At 38.8% G+C, this 19,646-nt stretch overlaps 2 protein-coding genes across 3 annotated transcripts in view; both read left to right on the top strand.

The window, feature by feature from the left end:
* The window catches only part of LOC128743604 (serine-rich adhesin for platelets), a 374,341-nt gene that overhangs the window by 300,441 nt on the left and 54,254 nt on the right, over nucleotides 1-19,646 (top strand). The window lies entirely within an intron of this gene.
* LOC128743605 (aminopeptidase A-like) lies at nucleotides 12,526-13,689 on the top strand. Its single transcript, XM_053840209.1, has 3 exons — nucleotides 12,526-13,087; nucleotides 13,172-13,327; nucleotides 13,389-13,689. The coding sequence occupies exons 1-3, from the start codon at nucleotides 12,639-12,641 to the stop codon at nucleotides 13,687-13,689; spliced, it is 906 nt and encodes a 301-aa protein (XP_053696184.1). The 5' UTR covers nucleotides 12,526-12,638.

Here is a 19,646-nt window from a genome sequence, read left to right as displayed (position 1 = left end):
GTAAAGAGCTCACAAACAGCAATCTACCATTTGCTTGCTTGAGCTTCAACACCGAAACACGTACCTAGGGTAAAGAACCAGTTTTAAGCAGTCTAAGCGGGTCACTGATTATTTTACCTTATTACAAGCGATGGGTTGACTAAGTGGGGGATATCAGCATACCAATCTTCTTGCTATCTTTAGTTCTTCAAGCTGTTACTATCGGAAGATACTATTGTTGAGCTAAACTTTTGATTTTTCGCTTTAAAAGTTGGAGTGGTGGAACTAATTTTGATCAGACCGAACATATTTTCACCCGCAAGGTGCTTTTTTAAGCAATCCTGAAATCTGAATTTTTTTACGTTCCCATAAAAAATCCCCCGAACTTTTCCCCCTATTCAGTAAGTTCGCGTTCCTATCCGCGACCTACTAATCGCCATCTGATGCGTAATCGGCATAGATGTGTAAAATGCCATCTGTCTAAATTGTTTATCGGGGCATACACTCACCGCACCGTTCGGCAAACGGTATTCGTCGTCTCTTTTATTCTCTAATGTTCTTATGGGAAACTGCGAGTTTGACGTCTCACTCGCTGTTCATAAGGATGGTGGGAGAACAAAAGAGGTAAACATAGCACTACACACGGCCCGACTCCGAACAGTGTTGTCAAAGCAAATAACATTGAAACACATCGTTGCTTCATTAAATCACTGAGAAAATCTGGGAAAATTATTGAAAAAGCTGTCTTTTCTGTTGTTTTTAATAAAGAAAAAATAATTATGAACATACATTTCTCTTGAAAGTATTGAACAACGTTTTCACCATTGGAGGTTTCAGTTAATTTCAAACCTATAATTCTTATTTCCAGAACCGAAACAATGTCTTGGCAACACGATAGTTCATCAGCTATGCTGCAGCTGCTGCTACTGGTGAACAGGTTCCGTCAATTCAGAATTTGTTTACAGTTTTGTTAGAAAATAATAAAACTTTCGGCTAGAGACAAAGCCTTAGATAATAGAAAAACCCGATTTAATCCACCTAGTGGTGAAAGGAACCTTTCCCAAGTAACACACTTGGTTTTAAATAAGAATTGACAACGGATTTAAAACAAATCGAATTGCTAACCTTTCGTTTCCACATACTTAATTACGATCGGATTAACACTGAAGCAGCGCAAGAAACGAGCTAAAATATAACATGTTTGTGAAATATTTCAAAGTGACGCCTATGCGTTGCATGGTTTTTGTACTACCAACTAAAAAGCTTAATCGCGCTGTTGACAGGAATTTTTTTTTCTGATATTTCCCTGAAGTTATATTTACATTTACAAGCAAATAATGACAGACATTTTTCGCAAAATAAAATGGCTAAAGTTATATTTCGGTAATTCATCAATCACTCAAAGCAACATTGTAGCCTTCAAATAACCCAAACTAAAGTGCAATTTTAAATTTATCGTGAACTTTGCCATTCTACTTCCGAAAAATTGATGCGCTCAAGATTTACTTTTATAAGCAAAAGTTGAGTGGAATCGAAATAAATATCATTTTTTGACAATCTCACAAAACATGCTAATCTCTTTGAAAACCGGTGGGATATTTTATATTAATTATGTTATATGTCCCTTGTATATATAAAATCATTCTACGACACAAAAATAATGATCTATTGCATTATATTTTGGCGCAGTCATCGGCCATGTTTATACAAGATTGCGTTCAAATGAGCACACCGATAACCGAAAAATTCGAAACCAATAAAAAGCTTTACTGTATACATTTTGTTTCGCGTTAACTTACAACTGATTCACAGTTAATTTTTATTTGTGAATGAACTTAAATTGCGCTCAAAAAATACCCAGAATACTCATAAATTGGAGCATTTAAGCTCAATAAAATATTGCAATGTTGCGAAAATGTGTCAAAGTTATGGATCTGTGCTGTACTCATTGTCATCGCTTCGCCGCTGTTCAATGCCGGCAATTCGCCACTACGAAGTTGCTGATATTGGTTTGATTTTTGTGTGAGAAAAAAAGAGAAGGAAGTATTTTTGCTTTTGTTTTCACGTAAGTTTTGACAATTTGGCATGGAGTTTCGTGTGAGTGCGAACAGGCTTAGAAATCTCTTTTACTTTCGTAGTCGCGAATTCGCGTTGACGGCATTAAACGATCTCTTGCACACTCATAGAAATGGCCGTATGTACGTGTGGGTGAAAATCTGCCAAAATGTTGCGATCTCTTGCGCTCTTTAAGAAATCCCTATTCCGCTTCACCCCTACAGTAAACTTTTGGAGGTGGCACCAGCTTACGTTCGTCAACGCGAATACTCAGTTGTAAATGTTCAATAAAAACTTAGCTTTACAACCGAAATGCAACTTTAACCTGTCATTCTGGCTGAAAACATCGGCGTTAGAAATAAAACATTTTTATAACATCTTGTTTTCCATGAAACTTATTTATAATTTAAATGCAACTGTTTTCTGAATATTTTTCTAAAAAACATGTTGCAAGTGTTACTTGGGTTGTTATACGGTCTTACTTGCTATTTGAGATAGAAATCGACACGTCTTCGGAACATAATTCATCTATTAGTTATCGTTGCGTAGTGTGCTGGTTTACATAAAATTTTTGCAAATTGAAAAAGTTTGCAAAATTTGAACAAAATAGGAACACTTTTAAATTTCGATGGATCCTTTTTTCATGAAATTGCTGAGTAAGGATAAGTAAGTTGTTATTAATCTGAGTAAGTGCAAATAATAGTAAGTTGTAAGAGGAAATCTTATCCTTTAGCATATACATTGTCTAGTAAAGGTCTAGTTTATAGGTTTTTGAACTATGCATAGTTTCCTGTAATGCCATTCTATTTGAATCACATCAATAGAGTTTTCTTGAATAATTTTCATCAATTTTTATGAACTCACCCTGTTGTATTTTATACAACACGTGTAGGTTTTTCAACGCCATATTGTTGTAAAGTTACAAATCGTTGTTTAACTAACGTATATTCTTCAACAAACTTATTGTGAGCAAAACGTCATAATTATTCAATGCATTAATAATTTAAATTGTTGGGAAAATGTATGCAGCAAAACTATCAGCAAATGTAAAATGTTTAAAATGTATCCGTCTGCTGGTAGTCGAGTAATTCGGAGTCAAAATTAGGGTATTCTTTATAATCAAAGTTCTACAGTTCCTAAACAAGCAAACATACAGGTATACTATTTTCAGCAAAGTTGTGTATTTTTACTATTTGTACAATTTTGTAGTACATGAAAAAGTCATACAACAATTACAAAAGGAGCAAAAATAGAAAAACTGATTTTACAAATTCATATACAATAAATAAGATATTTCTATCTTCGCTGCAGAGATAGAAGGTTACTATCTTTAGCAAAATTTCTTGTAATAATATGCTCTATAACTTTGTAGAACACATCAATGTGTTATATTGACACTGAAGAAAAATATTTTTTTTATTTCACTTTTAGGGGGATTAATAAAAATTTAAATTTCACCAGACGATAGAGCTTTCAATTTCAAGAAACTCTTCCAAAGGTTCGATAAACCTAGAACCAAGTTTTCCCAGTCAAAACTCTAGTGCACACGTTTTCTTTGGTTTGGGGCTATTTTGAGTGCGAGTAACTGTGTTACAAAAGTTGGCGCGAGTGTTCGACGGTTAATATATTTTAACCGGTAAAACCAATTCTTATGAAATTTTGCATATATATTCGTAGTGTCAAAACCTCTCGTTTGATATTAAAATAATTGAAATTAGGTAAATTATCTTGGTTAAAATCATTATAAATTATTGTTAATTTTGGTGTGGTGTATACGGTTGCTCATAACTTTCAAATTAAACGTCCAATCAAAAAACCATTCAATAGTGATCTATTAGGATATATTATCTTTCGAATGAGACTAATAGCGCATAAATCGGTTTGGCCATCTCTAAGAAACAGGCGATAATTATTACCTTGTCAAAACAGGTTTTTTAAGCATAACTTTTAAACTACTTGTTTGTTTTCAATTAAAAATTCCTGAACAATTTACCTTTAATAAGGGCTTTCATTTGATACTAAGATCGATGAAATCGGTCATGTAGTTTCGAAGAAACCCGTGTCACGTATTTTTCACATTTTTGCTTATAACTTTTAAACGAAACGTCGTATCACGAAGTAACTCAATAGTGATCTACTAGACAATAACACCTTTCAAACAAAAGTAATAGCGAACCATTCGGTTCAGCCATCTCTGAGAAACAGGCGATAGAAAAAATCATTACATACACACACACACACACACACACACACACACACACACACACACACACACACACACACACACACACACACACACACACACACACACACACACACACACACACACACACACACACACACACACACACACACACACACACACACACACACACACACACACACACACACACACACACACACACACACACACACACACACACACACACACACACACACACACACACACACACACACACACACACACACACACACACACACACACACACACACACACACACACACACACACACACACACACACACACACACACACACACACACACACACACACACACACACACACACACACACACACACACACACACACACACACACACACACACACACACACACACACACACACACACACACACACACACACACACACACACACACACACACACACACACACACACACACACACACACACACACACACACACACACACACACACACACACACACACACACACACACACACACACACACACACACACACACACACACACACACACACACACACACACACACACACACACACACACACACACACACACACACACACACACACACACACACACACACACACACACACACACACACACACACACACACACACACACACACACACACACACACACACACACACACACACACACACACACACACACACACACACACACACACACACACACACACAGACATTGCTCAAATCGTCGAACCCTATCGATCGGTATATGTGACTTGGCCCTCCGGGCCTCGGATCAATTTCGTGTTTTTCGACCAATTTTTAAACCTTTGTTATAGTATAACAAAGGTAAAAAGATAGTGAATAATATGGTATGTGACAATTGAGTGCTTGACTTTTAGAGTGGTTGTAATCAATGCTGAAAATGTGATGGATTCGTTAGTAGCGAGGTGGCGATTGCCTTCAGCAGCTGAAAAATGTACGTTTTTGGACAACAATTTTTAATTCATAATATTTCTTGTCGAGAACCCAGTAAATTGTGTTTGTGTGAATCAAATGTATGGTTAAGTGATTTGTGAAGATGATCCTATCAAAAGATTTTGAAAAAATGAATAAAAAAGTGCATTTTCGGCTCATTTATGTTCAACTGATTAAAATAGGTAACACTGCTTAACTCGTTCCTTACCTTATTTTGACTGCATTTTAGAAATCTTGGCCATGGCTGAACAATGGTTGTAAAAGATTCACAGCTTCAATACAACCCACGGATCGGTCGACGGATCGGTCGATTCTTTGTGTAGAGCTTATGCCTGAAGGATTTGGCGCTCGTTTGACGACGTTACTTTTTCTCGATAGTTTTATAAAAGTTCGAGTAGAATCAGATGAAGAAAAAAGCTGTGGAAGCCATGAGGTACTTTTTGCGGATCGACTAGTTCAATGTCTATATTTGATTCGGTGCACAAGCGTGGACTTTAAATATATATTACTAAGTTAGTGGTCAAAAAAGTATGTTATTGCACAATTGAACACAAAAGTATGTTATTGCATAACAATTGAATTCCAAAATAATTTTTTGGTAGTCCATTGCTTACTACCAAAAACATAATTATCAGACTCAGATTTAATTTTATAAATCAGTCTAGAAAAAATATGTTGTCTTTTAAGGTGATTTAAGTTTTGAGCAAATTTTTGATCTCTTCGATACAAGTGAACCGGTGACCTGCGATCATACCTAGAGGCAACAATGTGAGTTTTATTGTACTCTTATGACGGTTTTCATGACCAATTTTGGTCGTAAATGCCATCATAAGAGTGTAATAAAACCCTAATTGTTACTTGCGTACTGCATCCATCGAAACTACTAGTAATGAGAAGGTGCAATATTCGGATAATACGGCGGGATGCAGTAAAATATTCCACTCGAGTGTTTCCAAAGGCTTCTTCATGACTTTTGCGACATGTGGTCGAGCATTGTCGTGTATGTCATGGGGATGGAATGGATCTTTTGTGGATTATTCACGATATGAAATCGATTGCATCAAATTTTTAAATGAATTGATGTTTTCTTGAGTTTATTACCCGGCCTTTAAGCTAGTTTTAATTGGTTTAATTAGGTTTTACTATGTATTTTATGTTGAATTGAGCAAATTGAACTTTTCTTGCGTTTCGCACAGTATGGAGTGGATGGGTTTGGATTCTTCAGATGTTATGATACTATTTAGAGGCTATTTGAGTCTTTTTTGGGAGTTAGGAAGTGTCTGGTGCGAAGAATGATAAACTCGATGAACTAGAAAATTTCGATATATAGGCTAACAATATGTAGGGGCGTTCATTGGCAGGTGAGGCTCGCACCCACGCTTTTTCGGTTGGTACCCGAATGTTTTACTAACAAAACCACTACCGTAGGCAGTAGGCGGTGCTGCTAGAGTCAACAGGAGCATTGCTCTAGCTCCGTAATTGTTCTGTACTAGAGTACAGCCGGCTGCAAAATTTGTCGATAAAAAGGGTCGTCAGTTTGTCGATAGAGGAGTTAATGTCTTCAAAACGTTCAAACCCAAGGCTTTACTTTGCTGTCTTTTTGTTATCTCATTTTGCTGTCTTCCAATCATCTATTGGTTGTATTTTCCTCGTAGGGCGACAACGCCTTTTTTCCATTCCTCTGTAGTGATTTTATTGGCTTTCGATGGTCTTTGTCATTTTTTCATCGTATTTTTGTCGTTTTTGACGTCTTTTTGGCATTTATTGTCGCTTGATAAAGTGGCTTTTACCGTTTCTGTCATCTATTTTATTTCGTTTTAGCTTTTGTTGTCGTTTCGCCATTTTTCTTATCTGTTCGTCACCTTTTATAATTTTTTCATCGTCATATTTGCTGTCAAGACAACAAAAATCTTATCTTTTCACGGTCTTTTCGATGTTGTATCGTTGTTTTTCCCTCGAATATTCGACATCTGTTCGTCTCTTAAAGTGTTGTATCACTTTCTTGACGCATTTTGATGGTCTTTTTTATCATTTTAAATATGTTTTTTTTTCTTCTTTTTATCACTATTTTTCGTAGTCTTTCCATTGTATTCTCATGTTATGTCCGCTGTATTTTTGTCATATTTCGTCGTCTTTTTGTCAACTTTTTAATGTATTTTCGCCATCATTGTATAACTTTTTCGTATATTTTCGTCACATTTTTTCGTCATTATACCGTCTCTTCGCCGTTCCTTCGCTGTCTTCTCTTCGTATTTTAATCATCTTTTCATAGCATTTTTGTTGTGTTTCTGAACGTTTGCTGTTCAACAGATGGTCTATGTTAGTGAATACTGGCAATCGCACTAACGTGAATACTGGCAATCGCACTAACTTCACAGTAGTGGGACCACAAGTTGAGCAAGTGGACGCCTTTCAATATCTTGGTAGCCAGACAACAGTAGATGGTGCTACCAAGACTGATATAGCCAAACGCATCAGGAATGCCAGGGGTGCCTTTGCTTTGGCACTTGAACCAGATCACTCTCATACGAAACCCCAAATTTTCAACTCAAATGTTAAATCCGTACTGCTGCATGCCTGCGAAACGTTGTGCTTCTCAGCGGAGACATCGCAACTATTTATTAATCGCTACCTGCGATATATCATTTGTGCCTGGTGGCTTGCCCGCGGGGTACCATGCTAGTCTAACAAGCAATTCATCGTAGGTTCGAATCTCGACTGGGCGCCGCCGCTATTGAGTCTATAGGATGTTTACACTAGCCCTCTAGTTTTTCTGTGCTCTAATAACCGGATGCGAAGTCTGTCGATAAAGAAGGGTCAAGTTCTTAAGGACGCTTATACCCATGGCTTTGCTTTTTGCCTGGTGGCTTAACAACTGGATATCCATAGTCGATGTCATTAATGGCTAAGAAAAAAAGCAGAGAAGCACTCGACTGAAATCCGCAGGGACAACGTAGAAGCAGTGATGGTAAAAATTCTAAATGTCAAAACTCATCAAAAATCAAAATCAACTGTGAATAATGTCAGTTTGATCCTATGCAGAAAAAAATCAGGCGTGTGTTTTTCTGTTTTCATAGCAAGAAGCACAAAACTCACACATATTTCTTCCCGCTTGATCACATTCTGCTTTGCTTCAACTGCTACCCGGAGCTATGCACATATGCATACAAATTTCTTGTTGAACAGCATAGGCATTTTCTCGTGCGATGCGTAGCTGTGAGTGAGCGTGAGAGAATGAATCTCTAAATAAATCGCAAAGTTAAACTAAATCTAATTATTATTAGGCTTGTTACTTTCTAGTTAAGAAAATGTCGATTCCCGCGAAGGAAAAATGTAAATTCCGCCAATATGTTTGCCATCTTAGTTCATGAATGTGTGCTGCGTTTTTCGCTGCTGCTGTTTTCTCTGATGGTAGATTCTCTTTTGCTCTCTGGTTCGTTGTATGAAATGCCAGCTGTGGAAGAATGAAGCAAAATGCTCACAGCTGAATTTGGTTCACATCGCATAGCAACAGAGATATCGCGTATAACAGCGAGAGAAATTCATATGTGAGTTTTGCGCTTGTGATCAAGGTTGAAATTTCTTGTACTTGAAATCTCATTGAGTTTTTTGCTGCTGTGAATTCTTCAACACTGCGTAGAAGAGGCATACCCAGAGGCGCATGGCGACGCAGCTTAGCCAACGCAATGCGGGTTGTAGACGTGAACCTGTCCTGGCGATAGGTAAAAGCCATGGCCTTTGTACTGTTCTGTTAATTTCTTTTTCTCAGGCGAACTCTATGAGAAACTTTTAACTTTCGGCTCTTAAAAAACAAAGCTATGTTTTTTAAGAAATATTATTCACTGCGCTGCATCGTTAAGTTCATGGAAAACCGTGGTATCGAGCACATGATCCGTAGAAGGTTTGTAGAAAATTCCTAAATCCAAAATTCCATTAAATCCATAGAACAAGTCCGTAGGTTTAACAGCACTGGCAAAAATCTAAAAGCAGGCTCATCGTTTTGATGCTATCCAACTCTTTTGTGTCCCGTTTGATCGTGTTCCGTCTTGTCTGCTTCCTTATCGCCGACCAATGGTGAAGGCCAACTACCGCGCTTCAAAACAGCAATGTCAAATTATGTTTGTTTGCTCTCTTTTATATCATTCTACGTTCACCAATAAGCGATATTCCTACGAACGGAGATTGTTTAGCAGTAGCTGGATTGTGTGTGTCGTCTGTGTTTGGGAAGTTGAGAAATTGTGGAGAAAGCAAGATAGCTGATTCGCACTTTTTCACTTATCATCAATTATCACTATTTATGCTATGCTATGCTTGTCAGCATCGTACGGTGGCTATCGTTTGCTAGCGGATGGAAGCGTTTTGTGACTTTTGCGACAAAGTAGATTCGATTTTCTTCTTAAATGCGTCGCAAGATCTCCTTATTGGTGTTAACCCCGGCCACCAGCGATTCCAACGATTATCGTACACGAAAAGTGCACGTTCGTCTCTTTGAGCCTCTACCAATTATGTATTTGCTCTGCGACGCATTTACTTTTAGCCCAATCCTACTAGCCTCCGCTTTCAGTCTAGCGCAGATGGCCTCCGCCGTTGCGAAGTTTCGGCCTACAATATCAAAGTCATCTGCGTAGCCAAGAAGTTTGCTACATTCACTGAAAATTGAGTCTCTCGTTTCGATTTTGCTCGCCGGATCATCTTCTCAAGGTCGATGTTGAAAAGCATGCAGGTTGAGCTGTCAACTTGTCTCGACTTTTGCCGCGCCTGGAAGGGACTCGATCCTATTGACTCTAATAGTCTCTCCCAGTCAAGATTTGAATATACAACGTGCCACTATGTCAACTGGGAGGCGCAATTTCAACATTTACCTTCTTTTATATCAATTTCATTTTTTTGTCAAATGAAGAACTCGAAGTATAAACCAAAATAGCTTATGCTGATTGAAAATAATTCCCCATTTGCTTAATGGGCTGAATGTCCTCAAGGTTAGGCTATGAATGTTTTTTTTTGTAACCCCCCCCCCTAAGAAAAATTTCTGGCTACGCCCCTGCTGTGCACCAAAGTCCTATATCAAATCTCGACACCTTATACACACCGGTCACAGTGAAAAACGACTGAAGACTCCACATAATCGAGTCCAGCCTGTTGGGAAATGCAAAACTCTGAAGATTATAAGATTCACCTAACAAGTTTAATCTTTAATGTTGAGATTTTTATGATTTTTTTTTTGTATGGACTTATCACTTTGTCCGCAACATTATTGATCTATTGTAATGTTGCCCGGGTGTATGCTGTATTCTGCACTGCATTTCTGTGCTTTATCGTTATTAAGTAAACGATAAGCTTATATTTTTTTTATGCGTGTTTATGTTTATGAGGGTTTTACCCTTGCTTCGATGCATGTCCTACTATACCAAACCTGTTTCGCCTCGGTATAGTCAGAACGGGTGAGTCCTCATGAGGTTCAAAACCATTACCTCAATAGGTCCTCATACCAGAATACTAACCATAAGAAGCGTCTTCGGGATAATGTTGAACTCAGCATGAAGGAAGGGTGATGAGGGGCCTGGGAATAAACCCATCCTAAAGTCACTTTGACATCGAATGGCCTGATTCTACTAAGATTCGAACCCACGACCATTCACTTGTCAAAGCAGACTCGGTAACCTTGCGGCTACAGAGCCCCAAGGTTATGATTTATGATTACTTCTTCGATGTAGATGTGTAGATAAGAGAAATCTTCTCGTTTTGGTGACTGTATTCGTTTTAGTTTTTTTTCACCTAGTCTGTGATGGTACCCCAAAGTAACCTTTTTTGCAGGATTCAAGAGATGGCCTTATCGCGAATAAAATATAGAACAATCGGAAGCATCTTATTGGTAGCATCTAAGAGACTACTATTTAAATGTTACGCTTAACAGTCACGTCACGTAGCCCCGCACCGAAACGAACGATGGATTTTTACCACAACAGTGGACGGACGGTTTTTTCGGCGGTCAAGTTTAACAGTTTTTTCAATCTCGGTTATAATTTAATTTAGCTTTTACCTAACGGCGAGGGCATCAGGGCAAATAAAATTTGGCATTTCTTACTTCTGTGCTAATAGTGCTTATGCTTTTCAAAATAAGAAAAGCTTTATTTCTATTCGCGCGGTAATATTCAACAAAACAATCGGACATTTTTTAGATGATTTCAATGTAAAAATATGCTGCATTCTTCAACTTCAATAATTTGCTAAAAACATTTGGACGAAGTTACTGATAAACTGACGATTACTGTTACTGACGATTAAATCGAATCTTATTTTGGAAGAGCCTATTTAACCCCATTTTCGTTTCTTTTGAGTGTGATTTATGCAGATACGCCTGTTCCCATAGGACAATGAAACTTATTGATAGGCTTGTTGGTGGTGGATTGGGTATTAATAATCAGCCGTATCGTGACGTCCCGTCCAGGGCTGGACGTGGAGTATTTGTATGTATTCTATTCTCTGCGAAAATAGTTTTCTTATATTTCCAACGCTGTGTAGATTATTAAAAAGAATATTATTTTTTTGCAAATGTTCAGGATCACTTTTGGAACTTTCTAATTATTTCAAGAAAATGAAATAAATTTTATTGTTATTTTTTTGTTTTGGAAATTTCGATAATTTTGTTTCATTTAATCCTGCCATACTTTTATACCAACCCATCGATTCTACGGTTATGTTTAAACTTTTTATGACTTATTTTACAAGTATCCACACACCCAATAAATTGTAATAAAAATGATGCACTTCGATTGAACTGATTGTACCTTACATGCAACGAACAACAAAAAAAAAACGATCCATTGCAGTCAAACGCAGTCACTTGCTGTTCGGCAAAGATCAATTTCGCTCCGACCGGGTCGGTCGGTCGGTCGGTACCCGCATAATTCGCGCGTAAGAAAAGAAACCCACACAAGGAGGAAGAGAAGCAGCACAAAATAGCCTTTTCAAGTACTTGTTCCGAGATAAATCATCCTCATTCGGTCAGAACAATCGGAATCTTTGCGCGTGTCGTAAGTGATATCACGCAAACAAACTCACACACTGCGTGCGATATTACGGCTGCCTGCCGGCTAGTGTTCATTTGTTGCTGAAGATAGCCGACTCGAACATCAGTGCAACGGCATCGATAAGTGTCACCGGTGGCGGTGGGATTGTTCGGCTTTTTGTGTTTCTCGAGTGATTGTTGTTAATTTGTCAAGTGAACCGCAATACAAACTTGACAAAAGATTTTACTTATCAGTGGCAGAATGACAAAATGACGCCGCTTAGAACAGTGCTACTAATTGATAATTAAATACATCAGCAGAGGTACATTGCCAGTGCCATTAGACTGCCGTAGTAGTGACTTGTTTGCCAAACTAATAAACGGTTGCAATGGAGCCGTCGCGCTGGTGCATAGTGTTGAAGTGTGCTGCAGCGGTGCTCTTGATTGCTGCAGTGGATGCACAGTCCGAAAAACAGTTTCGTTTACCGAAGGCTACCAAGCCTATTGCATATGATATCGAATTGGCGGTGGATTTGGAGGAATCAATGTTTTCCGGTTCCGTGAAGATAGAGCTAGAAGCGGTGCAACAAACGACTGTCCTAGCGCTGAACGCGAAAGATCTGGCATTGTCCAACATTGCTTTGACTGATCATAATGGAGAAAGAATGGGTATTTCTAGCTGGGGGGACCAAAATGGATCCGAAATTGTGCGCTTCAACCTGGAGTCTCCTCTAGAATACCCACGCACCTATTTCATGAACATTCAGTTTGCTGGAATTATCACCGGCGATCTAAAAGGCTTGTACAGGAGTTCATACTACCAAGCAACAGAGGAAAGGTTGTATCACGTTAATTGAACACTTCATATCGATGTTGCGTATTGTTCCTCAAATTACTTATGCCATGTTGTATTTTTTTCTAGATTCATAGGATCAACTTTCAATGCGGCAGCTTACGCAAGAAGGATTTTTCCCTGCTATGATGAGCCTCACCTCAAAGCAAAGTTCAAGCTCTCGGTGCAACACGCAACAGACCTGCACGTGCTGTCGAATATGCACGTCGAAAGTCGAACCAACTTGTAAGCGGCTCTCTCTCTCTAATGCTTTGAACGTCATTTGACGCATTATTTTCGCCCGCAGGACCAATCCTGAAAACGTAAGTTTGACCATCTTCGCGCAATCGCCGCCGATGTCGACCTATTTATTCGCTTTTGTCTTGTCGGATTACGGCGAGCTTCGACTGGATTCGCAGTTCGCAGCACACGCACCGCTCGGTATAGTTAATACGACGGGATACGCGTTGAATTTCACAAAAACTGCTATCGAATACCTTGCAAAGTTTTTCAAACGCCCGTATCAGTTGTCGAAGCTTGACATTGTAACTATCGATGATTTTTTACTGGGTGCTATGGAGAACTGGGGGTTAATTACGTTCAAGTGAGTATACTGGAGCGGGTCATACAATGGGCGTTTTTAAACCATCCATCTCGATTCACAGAACTTCTAGAATCGCCTTCAGAGAAGGACTTGAAACAACGGAAAAGCTTCAATCTGTAACGAAAATTGTTTTACACGAATTAATACATCAGTGGGTTGGTAATGAAGTTACGTGTGACTGGTGGTCTTACGTTTGGTTAAACGAGGGCTTCACCGTATACTTGGAGAGTTATATCCTCGAGCAGATACATCCGGAATGGAGGCCGATGGAGCAGTTTTTAGTTAATGAAGAGTTCGAGGCAATGGAGTATGACGAACTTCCAGCAATACGTGCCATGTCTAAACCAGTGTCAAGTCTAGGGCAACTGGAAGAAATTTATGATATTGTAGCTTACTCGAAGGCAGCCTCCATTATTCGGATGATTTCTTTCGTAGTAGGAGAATCATCATTTAGGGATTTTGTGCCTCGATATTTGGAAGATCGCAGCTACAAAACATCTACCGAAGACGATTTCATAAGAGTTCTTGAGAGGTCCGTCGATAAGAGGCAGATGTGGGTACCACCGATAAGGGAATTCGTGAAAAGCTGGACAAACAACCCTTCCTACCCAATCGTTACAGTACGGAGAACTTATTCAAACGAGATTTATATCACTGCTGTCCCTGTCGAAACCTTCTATATCCCTCTGCCCTGGCTTTCTGAATTTGGCTCAACTGGCTTCGAATGGTTTCCGCCATGGGCAAACCACAAATTTATACTGGTGACACTCGATGTATCCTCCTCTGAATGGATTTTGTTCAACCCCAACCGAAATGGCTACTATCGAGTTAACTACGATACGTATAATTGGAGCTTGTTGGTCGCACAGCTGAAAAAGGATCATTCAAAGATTCCGAGACTGACTCGTGCTCAGTTAATCGATGATGCACTGTATCTGGCCAGAGATAATCTTTTGGATGTTGAAATATTATTGAACATTCTCACGTATCTTTCCAATGAAACGGACATCGTTCCGTTGAAAGCAGGCTTGAAAGCATTTAAGAATTTGGATCGTGTTTTGCGTGGAAACGATAACTATGCCTCATATCAGGCGTTTCAAACCAATGTTGTAGGGAAGATTTATGATAAAATGTTATTGAACCATCAAACGGATCACATTTCCAAACTGTATCGTGTCGAAGTTAGAAGGAGAGCCTGCGAGTTAGGTGTGCCGAAATGTTTGCAGGAAGCTGTCAGTTTGTTCGATCAATTCGAAACGATTGAACCGGATATGCGGGCTCCGGTGATTTGCGGTGCGATGAAGGGAAGCGACAACTTCAACATTTGGGCCATGGTGTTACGTCGAATGTTTTACCTCGTTCGGAACTTCGAAGAGAAGCGTATAAATATTGAAGAATTAAATGACATTTTGGCCGGATGCGGATGCGCGACCAATGAGGAGAGACTTATCCATTACTTGTCAATTTCTCTTTCCAACGCGGAAACCATCGACCAACAGGATCGCATAATGATGTTTAACTATATTATGTTAGGTGGACTGAAGGGAACAGAGATTGCTCTTCGCAATCTGGCGAATGATTCGAGCACGCTGCACAAAAGGTAGTGTTTGTAAAGTGTTGCAAGGCAATGTTCTTAGGTTTAACCGCTTTTCTTTTCTAGATATGGTAGTTTATACAACATTGTCAGTAATTTAAAGTACGCGATCAGTACACAGAAACAGCTGCAAATGTATGCCGCCTTCATACATAATCATACGTTTGAAGACATATTTTTTGTTCAGAATGAGGTCTACGAAATAGCCAAAAGAAACATCAAATGGGCTAACGATAATCTTCCGAAAATAGCAAACTGGACAGCATCATTCCACATCGACCCTCAGGAAAGTGCTGGTGATGCGTTTGCTGCGCGGATCATATTACTTTTTGCATTGGTGTTGGGTACCATGCTTTATTCACTATTGTAATTTTTCTAGAATAAAATTTATATTTGTTTTCAATTTTAAAGGGTTGTTTACATGGCGCTGGTGCCATTATGGCTATTTCATTTATCGACTAGTGGTAATAAACTTTCATTAGGAAATCCATCAAAGTGGCCAGAACGTAACACTTAATGGTGACTGCTACAGGGCCATGATGACCGGCTTTTTGGTGCATCAATTGAGTGCCCTTAATGTGAAGGAGCTGTACTTTCAATAAGATGATACAACCTGGTGTCATAATAAATTTATTGGAGAAAACATTCGGCAAACGCAAGATTTCACGTAATAAATATGTGAATAATATGAATTGGGCTTCAAGAACATTGTAGCGGAAGCCGATGACGAATGCATCTGAAATATTGCGTTTAAGCAACTCTTGTTTCTGTGCCTCTTGTCCCAATCCAATTAAATTCCAATTCCAATCGACTTCCAAATTCAATCAGAATCCAATCCAAATCCAATCTGAATGCATTCCAAATCCAATTCAAACCTAAATGCAAATCCAATTAAAATCCAATCGAAATCCAAATTCAATCCGAATCCCATCCAAATCCAATCCAAACCTAAATCCAAATCCAATTAAAATCCAAGCCTAATCCAATCCAAATCCAATCGAAATCTAATCCAGATTCAATCGAAATCTAAATTCAATCAGAATCCAATCCAAATCCAATCTAAATACATTCCAATTCCAATCTAAACATAAATCCAAATCCAATGAAAATCCAATCCAAATCTAATCCAAATCCAAACCAAATCCAATTCAAATTCAATCCAAATCTAATCCACATCAATCCAAATCCAATCCAAATCCGATCCAAATCTAATCGAAATCTATTCCAAATCCAATCAAAATGCATATTCAATCAGCATCCAATTCAAATCCAATCCAAATCCAATCCAAATCCTATTAAAATCCAATCCTAATCTAATCCACATCAATCCAAACCCTTCTGAACCAAATCCAATCGAAATCCTAATTCAATCAGAATCCAATCCAAATACAATCTAAATACATTCCAAACCCAATCCAAACGTAAATCTAAATCCTATCCAAATTCAATTAAAATCCAATCGAAATCTAATTTAATTCTAATGTAAATCCAATTGAAATCCAATCCAAATCCAATCTAAATCCAATTCAAATCTGATCCACATCAATCAATATCCAATCCAAATCCAAATACATTCCAAATCCAATCCAAGTCTAAATCTATACCCAAATCCAATCTAAATCTGATCCAAATCCAATCCGGTTCAAATCCAAATCCAATTCAAATCGAATCTAAATCCAATTGGAATCCAATCCAAATCTAATCTAAATCAAAACAACATTAAATCTAATTCTAATCCGAATCCAATCCATGCCCTATCCAAATCCAATCCAAATTTAATCCAAATCCAAACCAATCTAAATCTAAATCTAATCTAAATCCAATCCAATCCAATCCAATTTCAATCCGAATATAATTCAAATCCAATTTTTATATAGTGCAATTCCACTCTAAATCCAATCCTTATACGTTTATAAAAGCATAGTTTTTTTGCTATATTTCTATGGAATATGGCCTTCTGGTTTTTTGTTTGACAAACTTCACAGCCAATTGTTAGTGTACAGCACTAATGCGCGGCTAGTGTTATGATCCCATTGACTCTAGCAGTCTGTCTCGGTCGTGATTAGAACATACGACGACTGGCTTGTTAGACCATTGTCGAGCCTCGAGGTCGACAGGGATGTTCACGCGGTTATACAATGATAATTCGATATGCGCTTTAACATCCCAAGTAACAATAAAAGTTTTATAACACTCTTATTATGGTTTTCATGACCAATTTTGGTCATAAATGCCATCGTACGAGTGTAATAAAACCCAAATTGTTACTTGTGATATGTGCTGATTTAGTACTAGGCAACCAGCTAAGCAACTCTGTTGTTTTGACTTTTTATTTTTAATCACCGTAACAATTATTATAGTATGTTTTGTTGATGTTTCTCGGTAAAAGGTCGAGAAACCTTATCAAAACATGCTATAATTAGTTGCTCTGAGTTGATTTCGCGTGATGGCAAGACGCTAAGGATGGCTGTTGCCTTTTGGTTGGTTTGGTTTGGTTTGGTGGCTCATGGGTGGAAGTCGTTTTCGTAAACACTTGTTGACTTACATTTCGCTGTTGATCAGGCAGTTGTAAAGAATGGTTAGGAAATTTTACCGTAGCCACAAATAGCTTGTCTCACTAATACCTTTCACCAATTTTTTTTACTTAAACGGATGGTTCAAACTGGCTGATAACTTGCCTTTCTTGTACCGTATAATATTGTTGCCCTGGCAAAGATTTATAGATGAATTTTACGTATGCTTCGTCGTTTATTTTTGTGCACTATTAACTCCCAGCATGCACCGTATTGTACAGTTTTCGCACCCTGGGTCTGATCGATGGTTCTTGTTTTGGGGTTCTATTCAGTTGCTTCTGCTTTTTATAGGTTCGGAGATTCACACGTTTTTTTGTGGGATGAACGTTTGATTTCGACGTATCGCCCTTTTTGGCAGCATCCCATACTGAAACCGCCTTCTTTTACTTGAACGCCTTCATTATACGATTATCTAAACTCGAGCTGGCACGCCCTCGTTTTCGAATCCGTTTCTGGTTATGAGTCCTCACTGAACTTCCTGATCGTTGTTCGCACCGCTTTCCCATTTACATCTTTCCACCTTGTAACGATGCCTCAACGCAAGAGCTATTTTCCATCTAACAAATATTTCCATCCTACCGGGTTGGATTTCGTCGTTTCGGTCAGCACCTTTCGTATCCGTTGCCAACTCCCAGCAGACGTTCCTATCGCCAGTGAGACCAAAACTTCTGTACGCTGTTGTTGCATCCTATGAAGGCGATCGAGTGCATTCACCGGAATGTACTGTAGATCTGCAAATCGGGCTAGGCCTGAACCGGTGCACCGGTGTCTTTGAACAATAAGGTCGTTGGAACCGTCTGATGTAGTCCGAAAGGGACATCAGTGCGCAAGCAAACTCAAACGTAAAGCGCGTACTACCCAATTGCTGAAATAAATGTCTCTTAGCAGTTTGCACCACCTTCTCCCACAGGCCACCGAAGTGTAGCGTTTTTTTTTCGGAGTGAACAGATCCAATTTTGCTTAGTTCGATGTCACACTCAAAACTTACGAATAGTCCCGATAATTTGCGTTTGCCTTCTTCGAAGTTATCCTGTTTTCGGAAAATACGATAGATTGGAGTTCTCCGTTCGAATCAAATGGCCGTTAAACCGCTAAAAACCGTTAGGTGAACAAGTCCCAACCAAAGTCTAAGTAGATAGCCTTTTTGGAGAAGCATATGAATATGCAGCTGTGTATATTGACAGAGAAGACTCGTGTTTGTATGGGTTTTATATTCAGTCAATCTGCACAGTCCACGCTTGTCTTGAAGAATGACCGGCATAGGACGACTCTCAGAGTAGGAAACTGACCGATTTGTTGCTACACGGTGTTTACTGAGATGTTTTGCAGACTTGGAGCCCACCAAGCCAAACATCATGACATCAGCCGTAAGTTTGGATTGGACCTTTAACTTCAGTTTCTTCAGGGTATCCTCAAATTTCTTTGGTGGAATGAATCGATCTACAGCTTTTCGTCAGAGAACAGGGTTATCATTTTTCCCTTCAACAAAAAAAAACAATTTCTACGAACGAGTCACTCGTAGTTCCCTTACCCGCTCCGTAATCAAGTGGCATTTTACTCTAGCCCTGAAAGATGTGTGCAAGTCTTTGTTGATGGTTCTTTGCATGGATTTTCCAGAAGTTTTGGCTTCCTTGGTAAGTTTTCTTATGGAACGTCCCTGCTTGCAATCTTTGCACGAACGGATTTGATCACGTTTGGTGTACGTGCAAACTGTAGACTTTCACTTCACGGTTTCCTCAGCTTAGGACCACCCTTTAGAGGCTTTTTGATGCAATAAACTGTGACCAAGTGACA

The sequence above is a fragment of the Sabethes cyaneus genome, chromosome 3 (genome assembly GCF_943734655.1).
Source record: "Sabethes cyaneus chromosome 3, idSabCyanKW18_F2, whole genome shotgun sequence".
In the NCBI taxonomy this organism is placed as follows: Eukaryota; Metazoa; Arthropoda; class Insecta; order Diptera; family Culicidae; genus Sabethes; species Sabethes cyaneus.
Note: the sequence above shows the minus strand (reverse complement) of the source record. Positions and strands in the feature narration are given on the sequence as shown.